This window comes from Diabrotica virgifera, chromosome 4 (genome assembly GCF_917563875.1).
Source record: "Diabrotica virgifera virgifera chromosome 4, PGI_DIABVI_V3a".
Classification (NCBI taxonomy): Eukaryota; Metazoa; Arthropoda; class Insecta; order Coleoptera; family Chrysomelidae; genus Diabrotica; species Diabrotica virgifera.
In genome coordinates this window covers 195,799,895-195,817,836 of record NC_065446.1, presented here as the reverse complement: position 1 = coordinate 195,817,836, position 17,942 = coordinate 195,799,895, and the positions used below count along the sequence as shown (strand labels likewise).

General features: G+C 35.0%; 1 protein-coding gene across 4 annotated transcripts in view; it reads left to right on the top strand.

Moving 5' to 3' along the window:
• LOC126883281 (calcium-binding mitochondrial carrier protein Aralar1) overlaps positions 1-17,942 on the top strand; it is a 143,817-nt gene that overhangs the window by 70,228 nt on the left and 55,647 nt on the right. For 3 of the 4 annotated variants that reach the window (XM_050648620.1, XM_050648621.1, XM_050648622.1), the window contains exons 4-7: positions 869-1,104; positions 8,396-8,431; positions 8,492-8,582; positions 15,496-15,571. In XM_050648620.1, coding sequence (XP_050504577.1) covers positions 869-1,104; positions 8,396-8,431; positions 8,492-8,582; positions 15,496-15,571 — 439 coding nt within the window. The remainder of the gene's footprint in view (positions 1-868; positions 1,105-8,395; positions 8,432-8,491; positions 8,583-15,495; positions 15,572-17,942) is intronic. The other variant, XM_050648623.1, reaches the window with a different exon arrangement.

The following is a 17,942-nucleotide window of genomic DNA, read 5'->3' as shown; positions in this document are numbered from 1 at the left end:
CTCATAGTTCCAGAAGTATGCCAAGTTCCACAACTCTGGATGTAAGTGTACTGCATTAATAAACCTTATTGTGATTTCATTTGACCACGTATTATCTTTTCTTTGTATGTTTTGACAAAACCAAATTAAATTTCAACAGAGTACAGGAAATAAAGAGGAAACACAGAGCAACATGCAAAATTTTCCACAGCAGTTCGACTTTATCAACAACGCATCAGGCACTGCAATAGTATTCAAATACCAGTAAGATTTCGGCCATATGGCTCAGCCAAACGGCGATATTTTCATTAGATGGCTGTAACGTTGCCAGAAACATACATATCATATATTTTCGGCAACATATTGCTTCAAAAACTAGCCCGTCTAAATGCCCCTTTAGACGTAGACCAATCCATGACTGAGCTGGCGACTCATGAAAAATAAAATCCCACAACTTCTCATCAGTACATTTAAATGCAGAATGTAGATGACCAGGATGAACTAATGATAGAAATAGATTCTGAAAATTTTAGGGCTCATGTTTTTCTGATTAAATAACCACATCCATTACTTGCATTATTGGTTGTTAAGAAGAAACTTTCCTTTTTTTATCAAATAAATTTTGTGTTCTGTGTTGTTTTTGTATTTTTTTTATATATAAATAACACTGTTGCTTACTCTCATAATTTTGTATATAATTTCATGATTTTTAATACCCTATTTCATCTTCAACAATATCCTTAAGTCCCGAAGTGCGTCATAGGGTTCATTTTCAGAAAATTCTCCATATCGAGAATATTCTCGAGAATATTATCTGATTTTTCATTCTCGAGAATTTTCCAACACTAGCCTTATGTTTTTATTCTTATTTTTTTGTATTTAATTTTAGGCAGCGACAATATCACAAGGAGGTAGTCGAGTAAGTTTTCCATATTTTATTGCATTTAACTCCTTATTAAATAATATGGAATTGGTCAAACGCATTTACCTTAATGTCACCAACGGTCATAGAACACAAGAAGTCAGCAAGGAGGAATTTATGCATTCAGCCCAGGCTATGTCACAAATGACGCCCTTAGAAGTCGACATATTGTTCCAATTGTGTGACGTTCTTCATCAAACAGGGTACGTATCTGATTTTATTTAATATTTTGCCGTTGAACATCTTGAGGTTTAAAAATTAGGATCAAGGGATCAAGGTGACTAATATTTTCTTAAAAAAATTCGCCCCGGAACCCCCTTTTCATCCCTTTAAAGGGGGTAAATTGTAGTTTTTGCGAAACGTAGCCCTTCCTGTACGTTTCGAAAAAACTTTACTTAATAGTAAAATGTAGAGGACTATATTTCCTACTATTTATTTCCTGACAGCATATGTCTATCACCCACCGTTTAGCGGGGGTGGCGCCCCAAAGTTGACATTTTTAAAAAAGATGTTTTAAAAAAAATTTTTCCCTAACTGTAATAAAAATTAAGAAGAAACCCTGCGGTAATTAATCACAAATAAGTGGCTGATTTTTTGGTATAGGTTTCATTTAAGGGCAATTGCAAATTTTTTAAATACAGGGTGTTACATTTTAAAGATCCCCTTTTTATATCATATGAACCGCCTATGCTAGAGTAAAAAAACTTTTAGCGATTATCCATGTACTGGTGTTATTTACAAATTTGTATAATACACCCCCATATTTTCCCCGGAACCACCCAAAAAAAAAGGAGAATTCATAAAGAAAATAATCAAAAATTGATTTTGGGCCACCACTGTGGCTTTAGGGTGCAAAGAAAATAAAATATGCATAGGTCGTAGCAGACAGTGTGTTCTTTTGTTTTCCATAAGTATGTTATCAATAAAATGAATAGGTGACGAAAAGAAGACAAAAACTGGAGCCCGCCAAAGCATTTCTGAGGTTTACGGCGCCACTGTGCCGTAACGATTACTTATACGAAAAAAATGCATAGGACCTTATTTGTAGAGAAAATAGTGGTCCTTAATTCTGTATAAGTTTTGTTTTAAAAAAAATGCATAGGTAATGAGAAAATCGTAAAAACATATGCTCTCCACGGGATAGGGGTAGTTTCCGCAGGGATGTTAAAGTAATCACATATATTTATGAAAAACGCTATTGATGGAGCATCTGTCCATATGGGCCAAAAAGCAAAAAAAAAATATTTTTTTCAACCCCCCCTTTATTTATTTTTTTTGCTACAGGGGTTGCATCAAGAAATCGCTTTTAGTGTCCATGCATGGGTAATAAGAACGTGCACAAAATGAATATGAAGCATTTTAATGAAGGGCATGGTGTGTGAAGGTTTCCAAGAAAATCACTTTCTTTATTAATTCTCCTTTTTTGGGTTGGTTCCGGAAAAAAAATGGGGGTACATTATAGAAATTTGTAATAATTAACATCTGCACATGGATAATCGCTGAAAGTTTTTTTACTCTAGCAAAGGGGGTTCAGATGGTATAAAAAGGGGTTTTATAAAATGTAACACCCTGTACTTACAAAATTTGCAATTGCCCTTAAATAAAACCTATACCAAAAAATCTGCCACTTATTTGTGATTAATTGCCGCAGGGTTTCTTCTTAATTTTCAGTACCGTTATGGAAAAATATTTTTTTAAAAGATCTTTTTTAAAAATTTGTCAACTTAGGGGCGCCATCCCCGCTAAATGGTGTGTGATAGACATATGCTGTCTCGAAATAAATAGTAGGAAATATAGTCCTCTTCATTTTACTATTAAGTGAATTTTTTGCAAAACGTACAGGAAGGACTACGTTTCGCAAAAACCACAAATTACCACCTTTAAAGGGATGAAAAGGGGGGTTCCGGGGCGATATTTTTTAAGAAAAAGTTAGTCTCATAATAAGCACCCCTAAATAAGCACCCCTAAATTTACCACAGTTCTAATAGTTGTTATTTTCATGTAGGGATTAGAAATAAAATACTAAAACACTAAATAAATAAAATATCTTTCGTTACTACTAGGTTGTTCAATAAGTTTTGCGGTTCGATAAGAAAAACACAATTTTATGACTTGAAATTCACTTTATTATTCAGTATAGTCTTCCTGAACATTAATACACTTGTTTTAAGGGGGAAGTATACTGTGACAAGGAAAAAACAGGCCGATTTTCCGGATTTTTTTTCTGACAAAATATGACTCGTACATTAAATTAAACCGTCATCTTTATTATATATTCAGTATTTGTAAAAAAATTTCCAATTCGAAATATTCAAAATTGCCGTCGTGCACTCCTTCAAGCGCTGGTCCGTTTTTTTAGATGCCCAAACGGTTTCACGTCTGGGTGATCTGAAACAAAAAAACAAAATATGGTTATCATCTATATAGTATTGACTCTCGTCTGCCGGAGAATTTTTTTGATATCGTTTTTTATTTAATTGTTATAAACAACAATAATAACATCAAATTTGGGCAAAAAAAATAGAAAATAATTTCAAGAATTTTTTTTTTCGGACCAAAATTTTTTATCGACAAAATCCTCCGTCAGACGAGAGTCAATACTATGTAGATGATAACCATATTTTGTTTTTTGTTTCAGATCACCCAGACGTGAGATTTCATGTACACCGTTTGGGCACCTAAAAAAACGGACCTGCGCTTGAACGAGTGCCACAACGGCAATTTTGAATATTTCGACTAGAAATTTTTTTTACAAATACTGAATATATAATAAAGATTACTGTTTAATTTAATTTAATGTAGGTACCAGTCATATTTTGTTAGAAAAAAAATCCGGAAAATCGGCCTGTTTTTCCCTTGTCACAGTAGACTTCCCCCTTAATGAGAATTCAATTTATAAATTCCATCCCTCAGGAAGAATTAGGAAGGGCTGCACAATATGCTTGCACAGCTTTTATATACTCATAATTTGATGAAAAACGCTTTCCACGCATAAATTTTTTTAAGTATTGAAACAAATGGAATTCGCTAGGAACCAAATCTGATTAATCCTGTGGATGTTCCAACAATTCGAACTATACTTCATCGATCTTAGCCATTGGTATAATGCTCATATGACGCGGTGCATTGTTCTGATGAAAAAGGATTTTTTTCTTTTGCAAACCGGGTTTTTTTCAAGATTTTTTTCCTTCGGTCTGTCTAAAAGGTTACAATAATATCCAGAATTTATTGTTTGGTCAGTTTGCAAGTAATCAACAAAAACAAATCCTCTAACATCCCAAAAAATGATGCTAAAATCTTTTTAGCCAATTTCTGGACACAAACTCGTTTTGGAGCCGAAAAACCAGATTCTACCACTCTTTAACCTCTTGTTTTGATTCAGGATCATGGTGATAGACCAAGTCTCATCCATTGTGATGAGCGGACACACAAAATCTACTTTATACTTTCGAAAACGCCCTAAAGATTGCTGAGAAAGTCACATTCGAATGTGTTTGTGTTCCGTTGTTACTAAATGCGGCACCCATTGTGACCACAGCTTTTTGAAACCCAATACTTCGGCCAAAATATTGCTTGTACTGCCCAATGTAATTCCTAGGAATTCTACTAAATCACTTTCAGTTACTCGACGAGTTTCCAATGCCATATCCTGTGTTTTTTCTACGATTTCTGGTGTTGTTGCTGTTTTTGGGCGTTCTTGACTCGGATCGTCTTCAAGGCTTGAACGACCACGTTTAAATTGAGCAAGTCACTTTCTGCTGTAATAATTTAAGATGAAGAGTCCTTATACACTTTCAACATTCGTTCATAAATTTCCTTTGATTTTAAACCTTCCAAAAATAAAAATTCAATCACTGCACGATATTTGATTGTTTCCATTGTAAAAATACTGTGACCCATCGATACTAAATGGCTTCTAAAAAAATAATGAATTGGCAGATTGAAATAAAACTTCACATACGTTGATAAGAATAGTGTACCAACATAAAAAAATTAGGCTAGTAGCAACGCCCTCTCTTATCGAACCGCAAAACTTATTGAACAACCTAGTATTTTATATTATACTCAAATCATTACACTACCCTAATATGAGATCTCATATTAGGCACACTTGAGGGTCTCATATTAGGAGCAACCACGTGTGAATTTTTTAGTCCGTATTTTGAGTTTAGGATTGGTTTTTACGCCACTATAATTGCGTGTTTCTGTAACCAATTTAAGTAGCTATCAACTAATTACTAAGGTAATTTTTTTCTCTCACCTTAATAATAAAAATTCAGTTTGAGCTACACCGATTAAAAAACTTCTGACTCGCAAAAAACTTAAAAACTTCACTAACTGGTAATACTAAATTACAGATATTCGATTTATTCACAGCCTAGTGGAAACACTACCAGACTTAGTTTTTACCCCACTCACCAGGCTGCAGCACTTACAAGACTCGAGAGACAGGGGTCTCATATTAGGAACGGGTCTCAATAGGATCCTTAACCCTATTATTGGAAAAGACGCCTCAATGCTGAATTGTTGACTGGATTGTATGATGAAAACATAATCAGACATATAAAAACTAACTGGATAAGATGGGCAGGACATGTGGTAAGATCAGAGGACAACAGAGTATTAAAAGCAGTATTTTTTGGGAGACCAGATAGTAGATCAGTAGGCCTTCACAACAAAAAATAGAAGCATGATGTCGAAGCAAATTTGTCTAGGATTGAGGTACAACGATGGAAAATAGAAGCACAAGATCGTAGAAGATGAAGGGCGATGGTAGATGCGGTTAAGACTTACCCCGAGTTGTGAGGCCAGACAAGAAGATAAGAAATTATTGCGTCAAAATTTATTGCAGGTACCATTGTTGTTTTTTTAAGCCGTCTCGTCTGTTCAACACCCATCATACTGTATCCTTCTTCTTCTTCTTCCTTCTTGTATGTAGGCTTTAAAGCCTGTTTCTTCTTCAATATTAGCCTCCTAAATTGTTTAAGTTATCGCACCATCTTTTTCTTAGTCTGCCAATACTTCTTCGTCCATTTCGTGACTTATCTCGTGCTATTCGTACTATCCTATCCTCTGCCATTCTACTAATGTATTCGTTCCACTCCTGTTTCCGTTTTGTCACCCATCCATTTATGTCTTCTACATTGCATGATCTTCTTATGTTTTCGCTTCTTTCCCTATCCAACAGACTTTCCCCTGATATTCGTCGGAGTATTTTCATCTCTGTTGTTTCTAGTAGTCTTCTCGTTTTAGATGTGTCAGGTCTTGTCTCCGCCGTGTATGTCAATATAGGTCTAATTGCTACTTTATAGATTCTTGCTTTTGTGTCTTGTGTTAGATGTTTGTTCTTCCAGATTGTGTTATTAAGAGATCCCGCGGCTTTACTTGCTTTTAAGCTTTGTTGTCGTACTTCCTCTTCAACATCTCTGTAACTGGTTATATCTATTCCCAGATATCTAAACCTTGCTTCCTGCTTTATTATTTTCCCATCAATTTCGATTTTACATCGTAGTGGGTATTTAGATGTTGTCGTACATTTGATTTTTTCTGCTGATATTATCATATTGTATTTCTTGGCTATTGTATTGAAGATGTGTGTTAATCTTTGGAGATCGTCTTCTGTCTCGGCGATTAATGCGGCGTCGTCTGCATAACATAATATTTGGATTTCTTTGTTCCCCATTCTGTAACCATGACCTTTACGTACTGCTTCTATTATTTCGTCCATTATTATATTAAAGAGCACTGGGCTTAACGAGTTACCTTGTCTGACTCCGCTTTGTACTGGTATAAACTGCGTTAGTTTTCCATTTATCTTTGCCTGTATTCGATTATGAAAGTAGATGTTTTCGATGGTTTGTATATAATTGATTGGTATGTTTCTTCTATACGGGCCGGCGTAGCCGAGTGGTAGTGTGCTAGGCTAGCGTGCCGGTGGTCCGGAGTTCAAATCCTACCGCCGGCAAGAACAACTAGACATTTTTAAAATGTTTATAGGCCCCAGGTCGACTCAGCCTGAATAAAATGAGTACCTTGGGTAAAACCAGGGGTAATAATAGGCGGTTGAAGCGTAGCATTGGCCCTGTTACCTTCCTTGTATACCGTAGGCCCTAGATATAGCAGACTACCCTGCTATACTCCCAAAGCCACGTGAGCGGTATAAAACGGGAGACTATTATTATTATTATGTTTCTTCTATACAGTAAATGTACGTCTTCGACTTGGATGCGAGCGATCGAGAGCCTTTGTCAGGTCTATAAAACAGATATACTGTATCCAGTTAGCTTATCATATCTTAAGTTCATAATAGTGTAGGTGTGGTTGAAACCAACAGCATGATCTTTTAAATTGGATATTACTTGCCGTATGCTATATAAAATTCTCTTAACAATATGGCAACCATGTGCCATTTTAAAACGTTTTTATATAATTCAGACTACTGTTCGGACTCGGAAGTGAGATCGAAAGTGTCGAAGAGTATATATACCTAACTACTATACCTAACTAGAAGAATCCGAATAACTTGGGCAGCAGTAGGAAGGCTCAGTGATGTCTTGAAAAACCAAAAGATACCAATAAATCTAAAGAAAAGGGTATTCAACAGTTGTATTCTACCAGTTATGACCTATGTAATGGAGATCATGATACTTACAGATGTATCAGCCAATAGAGTGAGAACGACACAGCGCGATCGAACGAGCTATGTTAGGAGAATCTCTGAGGGAACATATACGAAATGAGGACGTGCAAAGCAGGACGAAGGTGGAAGATGTAATTGGAAGAATTGCGCAAATGTAATGAGGACACAACAAAACATCAAAAGAGGGACGAGAAACATTGTACATTGGAGACCACGCTTGCATAGTCGTAGTAGAGGAAGACCACAAAAACGATGGCTAAACGACATCAAAGCAAAAATGGGAAGAAAGTGGCACCAAATAGCACAAAACAGACAAGAATGGAGAACTCATGGGAAGGCCTTTGTCCAGGTGTAGATGCAAACAGGCTAAAGAAGAAGATATGAGCTTAAAGTCGATTACAAAATTCTTTTATGACGTAGAAATTGAAACAACAGAATAGTTTATAATTTTATATTTTGTCCTAATAATAAAAACGTTTTATAAAAAGTTCTTTTTTATAAAAGTGTAATTATTTAATGATTAAGTCAGAGAGACGACGTAACAACAATGAACAGGTGCCTTTATTCAGTTACCGGAAAACTAAGTTTTACGGTTCAGAAAATATGTTTGAGGGATCAGTTTTACCTTTACATAATCAAATAGCAAATATTACAATATTTATTTAAATAGAAAATGCCCTTGATTCTTGATTTTTGACCATTGTTACATACACATAACAATAATTTTATCTACGTATTTGAAATGCTTTAGAAGTCTGTGACATGGCATTGTAAGTAAATATCTTTTGTATATAAACAAATTAGAAGTATTTGATTTAAATTTTTTTGACACTGCTGCTTCCTGTGGAATCCAGATTATTGCCAAAAGAAGATAAGGATTTTTGGGATGGGTTTGTGAAATTACAAAAGTACTTTTTCCTTTGAAGTAATTATGGTTTTATTGTTTTTAGGAGGATCGTGTATAACGATTTATACGCCATTGCACCCGAGCAATACTTTAAGCAAATTACGAATCGATTGGCCGAAATCCACGCTGTTTCGGTAAGTATTAGTATTATTACTTCTTTCTCGTAATCCTTAGTGCCCTCAGGGAGTCGGATGTAAGGGTAAGAACAGAACAAGTGGGGCGCGGTGAAGGTGGAGGTGGAGGTCGCGGTAGATGTCGATATCCATGTAAAACAAAGACATTGTAGTGAATGGAAGAGAACAGAGCGGGTAAGTCGCGGTGGAGGTTTAGCGCGATGCCATCCAGGAGGTTTACATCGATGCTTTTTAAAATAGAATGAGTTTAAAATAAAAATGTATACCATTTTTATTCAGTTGCAATGCGAAGGCAAAACAATCTTACTTTTCAATTAGAATACGGAGTGCAGTCCAGTCCCTCGAATCGCGATTTTCGGCTCTTATTGGAGCCTTCATCGGAAGGAACGTAGGCACTGTTCTCCATATTTTAACTGATTCGCATCGAGAGGTTTTCCCACCCACTGCAACTGAAGTGATGATAGTAGGTGGCTAGCGCCATCTGGCATTGAAAGACGAAGTAGTTTTCAATCCTAATAGTAAATTATTAATATTGAAAATATTAAAAATATTACTAAAAGATTTTTAAATTGAAAACTTAGTGTACCAATACGTTTTCAATTTAAAAATCTTTTAGTAATATTTTTAATATTTTCAATATTAATAATTTACTATTAGGATTGAAAACTACTTCGTCTAGAATGAGTTTGTTTTACATCGATGTCTACTGGGCGGCCTACAAGGATGCTTCCCTGTGATTGGTCCGTTCGAAGCCAAGTTGTCATTACCTGCGCTATCTGAGTTGATACTTTTCATATAATCCCTTTTTTGCATTCAGTTTATGTTTGAATTTCTAAAGTAATTAAATTCAGTAAATTTTTGAAATATGAAGGAGGATCTGGTTATTTACAGCTGACATTTCATCACTATCATCACTTGACTGGCGCAACATCGCAAAAGCACAGTCTTTTTGTTATTCAAATTTCATTAAACTACTTCACTTGATAGTGGTTCTAGCTCGACTGACAGCGCAGGTGACCTCCTTGCTATGTGCTGTCGACATCGACCGCGACTTAACTAGTAGCATCCACCGCGACCTACACCTCCACCTCGACCCACTTGTTCTGTTCTTACCCTAAAGTTCCACCTCATATCCATTTCTATCATATCTCCTATACTCATGTCTCTCGTTTCACCTATATCTTGGATCTAATCCATCCATGTCTTCTTCAGCCTTCCCTTTGTTCTTTTGTTTCCCATTTTGGCTTCACGTACCTTCTTTGTTAGTCGCTTTTGCTCCATTCGTTGTATATAGCCAAACCAGTCCAATTTTTTACCAACCAGTCCCATTATATAACAACATATAACACCCATCTATATTAAAACCAAATCAAAAAGTCTTATTTTTCTTTCTGGGTCCCGTTCATGTTCCATTCTCATTAACTTCCTCATAGACATCTTATATTCCATCCTCTCCTCCCCCTACTGTCAACTACATCTTATGGCGGTTTGGTTTCAAACCCTTAGGGATCCGGGCAGCCTGTGGGGTCCTTGGGAATTAGTCGCGTAAGGCTGAGCTTGTTTTTTAATGATATATCCCCCTAGATTATTTAAGACATTTTTACACTTCAGTCACCCCTACTGTGACCTATTTTTAAACTTACACAAATTCCAACAGCTACCAATAAGTTAAATAAATTCGATAACTTTAACACGTTCGCGGACACCTAGTTTTTATAGGGGTCGCAAAAAACACACTTGTAAAAATCTTAAAATTTGTTATTTTTCTGTCATAAAAAAGTAGTTTCATAATATTTTAGAATGTTTAGGTTGTTTTTTATAAAAAAAAACAAGGTGCGGTAAATGCCGCTATGTCCATATATGTCACAAAAGTTGTGCAACTGGACAAAGCGGTACATGCCGCTCTCGATTAGTAAATGCAACTAAATCTTTATTTCTGTAAAAAATAATAAAGAAATATCCTTATAACGAAAATACAATACAGAGATACGCTTATATTAAAAAATTTAATTTTTGTGGTACAGTTCAAAACACGGTACAATGCAAAGTGCTGGTTTATCGGCACACGTTTTACACAAGTATCTGGTTTCCTTGCGTTTTTTGTTTCGTAAACACCACTTGCACCTCACATGGTGAGTTTTGCGGGGGTCTGTAGGGTGTGGAATTATATCTGGAAAGTGTTGTTCACTGTTAGGGTTGACAACTATATTCGCTTCCATTCGAGGTCGTTTTCCGCCGTGCAAAGCTCCCTTATGCATCAGTTTTCTCCCATCATTCATATCTTCTGGAATGTTCAATAATTCTCTTACCAAATTTTCTCTGTATTCCAAAAGGGTCAGTTTTACATTTTTGTGCTTCTTCATTGCATAGTAGGAATTCCATATAGCTACATCCAGTAAGTGAAACATCACTTTTTTGTACCACCTGATAGTTTTCCGTGGAGAAGAATAATAACTCACCATTTGATCGTTTCTATCTATTCCTGACATGTACTCATTGTACCTGGCAACTTCTTAGGTTTTATTACTGTCTTTCCAAACCTGTTCTGTACATTTATAAGTTTTGGGTGATATTTGGTTGTTATGCAGAGTACTTCCCTTTTATCCTTCCACTTTGAAATATATATGCTACCGTCTCTTCGCCATTTGTGTTCTCCTTTCTTTAGATTGGTGTTTACAAGAGCTTTTGGATTTCCTTTTCTGTTTCGTCTAAGAGTAGAATGAGTTTTTCTTTCCAAAAGGGATTTTGACAGCAAAATGCTGTTGTAGAAGTTATCAAGGAATAAATGATGGCCTTTATCCAAATAAGGTTCCAAAAGTTGCAGTACTAACGACTCAATTTTAGATAATCCTTCTACATCTTCGGATTTTCCTTTATAAATTTTTATATTCAATACGTATCCGTCTGCTGTACATAGCTCGTAGAACTTAATGCCATATTTCGCTTTTTTTCCTTTGATATACACCCGAAAACTCAGACGACCACGAAAGAGAAGCAATGATTCATCTAGTGACATTTCTTCTGCAGGGTAATAAGCTTTTTGAAAATTGAGTAATAGTTTATCGAGCAGAGGATTGACTTTTTTCAGTGGATCAGTTCCTGTTGTTTCCTCTTTACAGGCACAGCTAAAACACCGCAGCATTTCTTCAAATCTTCTACCAGATAGGGTGTAATGAAAAACTGGTGCATAATAAAGTGGATTCATTGAAAACAACTTCCTTACAGAGGGGTATTTTATTTGACCCTGTATGATTGAAGTTCCTCCATAGTAAATGGCCTAATGGATGCTTGTCTGCTGTATTTTTGCTTGGGCCTATTTACATTAGTCAATATTTCAATGTATTTGTTCATTGAATCAAGAATTAGCTGCATAATTTCTTGATCCCAAAATTTAAAAAAATAGTCTGTAGCTTTAGGAGTATCTGTGTCAAAATTAAGATGAAGGCCACTTTGGGAATCGTCAAACAAAATATCTGGAATATCTGCGGCAATATCATCCCACTCGTTATCAGTTCCAATATCGCCCACCTCTAGCAAATTTTGTATATCATTACCTGTTTCGTCATTTTCTGGCTCAACTCTGTCTTCGTGATTTTCGTTTGAAAACAGATTCTCGTTTGCCAACGAATCTTCACCACTACTGGGTTGATATGATGGATCTTGTAAATCATCATCAGAGCTATAAGGTTCTGATTCAGAACTTTCAAATTCATCTGTGCTCACTTCATCCATAAGTCCAAGAAGCCTTGCTTCTTCTCTAGAATCCATTTTCTGTAAAAACGAAAAATAGTATATTTACCGAAAATATAACCTCAACATTTTATTACTGTCTCTACTACTGATAAGCAGCATACAAATTACTAAATAACACAATCGTAATAAAACAATTACTTACTTTTATTATTCTCCAACAAATCTAGTCAAAATAAACAAAACACCAACAAAAAACAACAAAAATGAAGTGATATAGTACCACGTGCTCGCCGCCTAACACACGTCTAATTTTTCAAAGCTAAACTGACCGACACGGACAGTTCACAATATTTTATGTTATTTGCTGGGACACCTAAGGTGCTTGAATAGTATTTCATGTACAAAAATGTGCGTGGTAAGCCGCTTTGCGTTTTGGCCGTTCTCAACATTAGACGGGATATCGCGCTTTGTCCCAGCAAGTAGAGCGGCATATGCCGCTTTGTCCGCGAATGTGTTAAATCAACACAAAATTGCTTTTCTAAATCCTGGGTCTATTGACAATAGGGTTTGATATACTGATTTTAGTTTTCGACTAAAAATTTTTGTGTAATGTGGTTTGGCTACCATCTCCATTGAGAACATACGTAAATACGTTTTTATAACTACAACATCTAGTTTATTTTATTTTAATTGATTATTTTTCACAGTGGAGTGATTGTTGTTATTTTTCTTAATTTAACGAGCTTTACACCATAGTCTTCAAAGGATCCCGCAGAAACCTTATGGGAATGGCTCTCTGTCAAATGCTCTGAAACTTTGAGTTCTGGTAGTCAAAATGTAGAACAAAAGACACAATGGGCGTGTAGCTTCAAAAAACCATGGTTTTAAGATATACGCTTCTGAAGTTATAGGTACAGTGAGGACGTTTGAGTTGGAATAAATTCATTTTCTCGAGAACGGGAGACTCTGGAGATAAATTACGAATCAGATCGATTTTTATTTTTAAATTATAATTTTTTGGCATATATATCATACTGGTGACGTCATCCATCTGGGCGTGATGACGCAATCGATGATTTTTTAAATAAGAATAGGGGTCGTGTGATAGCTCATTTGAAAGGTTATACAATTCTCTATTCACTAATATAAACATTAACATAATTATTTATACAGGGTGCCCGAATTTTTTTTTAATTAATTTAATTGAGGCAAAAAGAAGAATGTATATATGTAATTTCTTTAATTCGAAACTGCTGTCAGAAAACAGAAAAAAATATTAATTTGAAAAATAAACATTGCTTTTCGCTTAAATTAAATGAATTTAAGAGAAAAACAATGTTTATTTATCAAATAAACATTTTTTCCTGTTTTTGGACCACCGTTAAATTGTATTTCGAATTAAATAAATTATATAAATTCTTCTTGTTGTATCAATTAATTTAATTAAAAACATTTTTGGGCACCCTGTATAAATAATTATGTTAATGTTTATATTAGTGAATAGAGAATTGAATAACTTTTCAAATGAACTATCACACGACCCCTATTATCATTTAAAAAAATCATCGATTGCGTCATCACGCCCAGATGGATGACGTCACTAGTATGATATATATGCCAAAAAATTATAATTTAAAAATAAAAATCGACCTGATTCGTGATTTATCTCCAGAGTCGCCCAATCTCGAGAAAATGAATTTATTCCAACTCAAACGTCTTCACTGTACCTATAACTTCAGAGGCTTATATCTTAAAACCATGATTTTTTTGGAGCTACGCGCCCACTGAGTCTTTTGTTCTACACATCAAGGACTACCAGAACCCAAAGTTTCAGAGCATTTGACAGAGAGCCATTTCCCATAAGGTTTCTGTGTGGTCCTTTGACAGGTTAAATTTTCAACTTCCTGTGGAACTGTCACTTCTGTCATGTCATCGTTCAAGAGTCCACATGTCATCGTCACTTGCCACCATACTGTCATCATGTGAACAAGTGGAATTAGAGCTCAGATCGTACCTAGAGCATATTACATGGAATATTTTGAATATCCATGTTTAAGTTCGCATATTTCATCTACTTTCGGAAAAATGAAAGAATACCCATGAACGATCACATCAATCACTGTTTTTGTATTTGCTGTCTTTTTCTATAACAAACGTTTGTTATTTATAGAAAAAGACAGCAAATACAAAATAAGTGATTGATGTGATCGTTCATGGGTATTCTTTCATTTTTCCGACTGTATGTTTCCTTGACGGATTACGGGTTTTTACCCATATATTTTTATAATATTGTATTTTGGTGGTTAGCATGTTAGATCACGTGAGCCTACGATCACCTACAACTTTTCTTAAACCGTAATCAAAATTTTAAAAACTTTGCATTATCTTATCAGGTTATATTCATTTTAGGTAAGCACTGATGATGATTGGTCATCCAATCGAAAACTAGTTCTGTGATGTAGCCCTTTTTAGGGATTTTTAAATATATACCTTTTATAAAGGATTTTATTCGTTTTTTCCAATTGTTTGTTTTCGATCTTCCTCATTGCCGATTCTTGCTCCAGCTCTCTCCTTATATCTTCATTTCTAAATCTTTAAAACTGTGTAACTCCAGCTATTAAGTCTTATCATGCATTTTATCTTGGTCGCGTTTATCATCGATTTATGATTCTTTTGCGCAATTCATGTTTCAGCCCCATATGTCATTATCAGATTAACTGTGCTGGTATATACTCTGAATTTAGTTTTGTTGTCTATTTCTGATTTCCCAAAAAATATATTATTTAATGAGTAATACATACGTTTTCCCATCATCTGTTATTATATTTTCCAAATATTCAAAAGTAGATACTGGTTCTATTGCTTGTTCCCTTACTATTCTATTGGCATTCCTTTCTTATTTCTCATCTTCATAGTATTCTTACAAATTTTCTTATTATTTTCTTCCTATTATAAACATGTCGGATCATTGTTGTTTTAATAATTTCCTTGCTACCTATTTTAGGTGTATCTTTCATCTTTTAAAATGTGCTCCTGACACAATTAAACAAGTTTTATTTATTAAATTTTCTAGAAGCTAAAGAGTTTACCTAAAGAAAATTTCTTTAGGTAAATAAATGTTTGTCATCGGTATGCGTTAATTTAAACAATGGTGTAAAAATTACTCAATATTTTTTATATACATGATAGTTAAAGTAATAGGAAATGATTTTGTTTTCAGAGCCCGGAAGATAGAGGAGTTGTTATTCAAATTTTAGAAAGTACTTACAGATTTGCATTGGGTTCGATTGCTGGTGGTAAGTTTTTTATTTCTAATTTGGCTATATTTTATTTAAGTATATGTTAAAGTTGGTACAAAACCTCATGCACCTGGAAAATAGGCATAATAAAAAAAATGAAACTTAAAAATATTCGACTATTTTAATTCCATACTGAATGACGCGACAGGTCCGATCTGCACTCCGATGTTTTCAGTAATGTCGAATTCCATCGTTTCGTTCGTAGATTAGAGTAACTAAATGGGTGAATCAAAAGGATTCATATTTTTCTTCTTTTCTCAAATTCTTTATGGCGTGTGAAACTCTTGTTCTTCCTAGACATCTCTCTATCTCATCACATTTTTCCTTTTTGTTACCACTTTTTTAAATTCTCTGTTTTAGTATCTAGCTACGATTTCTTCTGGCCACCATTCTGGATTAACTCTTTGATAAACCTCTTTATTGCAAAGAGTTTTTTTGTCCCTTATGAATGCTGTCGTTAATTGATTTGTACTTCATGTATATGTTACCGGCCAAACCCGATTTCAGGAAAAACTAGTTTGGCCTCACTCGCGTCGATATCGTATTTCGGGCAATATTTCCGACAGCGGCAGCAGCAATGGCAATGGCTGAGTATAAATTCGGCATAAACCAATTTAGCCGAGTTGAAAGTAATTTAGCGAACATGTAAGGACTTTTACATGCGGAGAAGTCCCAAATCACGTCCCAACAGGGATGGCAAAAAAAATTATACATCCGTATATTGTATCATATGATACATCGAATGAAGATATTGATAGATGCTATAAATCAATATATTCTTGTATAATTGAATAATATAAAAAATAATAAATAAAAGGATGTTTTCTCAAAAAATTAAAAGAAAATATACAGTTACGAATAAAATCGAGTACGAATTAATATTGTTTTCACCACAAGTTTGAAAAAATGTGAAAACGTTGAATTGCCCACGTCCGTCTGTCCGTCCGTCCGTCTGTCCGTCCGTCTGTCTATCTGTCCGTGAACTCAACTCCTCCGTCATTATACCAGGTAGAATGACAAATGAGTTGTCAAATGAAAGCTTATAATCCAAGGATGGTACTAAGGGTGAGAAATTTGACCTAGGCTGTCTGTCCGTCCGATCGCCAATATAACTCAATATTATTGTTTGTTTGTTACGAATAATTATAATTTTAATAAAAATGATTATTTTTCCAAGAACAAAGTATTTTATTCAATTAATAATTTATATTAAGCCGTACTAGTTCACTGAATTACTTTCTTTTTCTTCGCTTTTTCCCATTATGAGTTTGCCGTTTTCGTCTTCCATAGCACTCTATTCTCCCAGTCGCCATCTCTGAGGTCTCTATCTATCATGGCATTTCCTATGTGAGTTTTCCATTTCACAGCAAGTCTTCCTCTCCGTCTTCCTCCCCGCGGGTCCCAGTCCAGTAATCTTTTCGGCCACCTGTGCTCCGGCATTCTTTGTACATGCATGTACCATTTCAGGGCTTTACTTTTACTACCACAACTTTTTTGTAATTGAGCATTCCACTTCTATTCTGTTTCATATTTCCTCTGTTCTTATTCTATCCTACCTTGTAATTTGTAGACACCTTCTCATAAACTCCAATTCAACTGTTCGTATTTTATTTCGTATTATTGTTGTCACTGGCCATTCTTCCTCTCTTGTAGGGTAATATTCAGAACTATGCCCTGAAAAATCCTTCTTTGTTTTCTTTAGTTAGAGTGTTCTTCCATATTACTCCATGGAGTGCGTTCGTGGCTTGTTTTCCCCGTACTATTTTCATTTCTATGTATATCTTTTATACAAGTGCCATCTCGGTTTATCATTTACCCTAAATACTTAAAAGTCTTACAACTCTTAATAGTGTCTTCCAAACTTACGTTTGAATCAGCAACCAATCTGTAATCAATTACTTTCGACTAGATTAAATTGGTTTAGACTAGGCTAAACTCGTTTATCCTGATATAAAACATACGCTTCAGGATAAATTAGTTTGGCCTGAAGTGTGCGTCTTTATATCAGGATAAACTAGTTTGGCCTAGGCCAAACTAGTTTAGCCTGAAGTGTGTGTACCTATTTATATCAGGATAAACTAGTTTGGCCTAGGACAAACTAGTTTGGCCTAGGACAAACTAGTTTGGCCTAGGCCATACTAGTTTATCCTAACGCGATTAGGACAAACTAGTTTGGACTAGGCCAAACTAGTTTGTCCTGAAATCGGGTTTGGCCGGTAACATATACATTTATGTCGTCCTTCATACATACATTATGTCCCGCAGTTTTGTAGTCAAACGAAGTTTATAGAGGAATTGTGTTTACTGCTGCTAATAGTGTAACTTTAAATATAAAAAACAACTAGAAGGTACGTAGTTCCATTGCAAA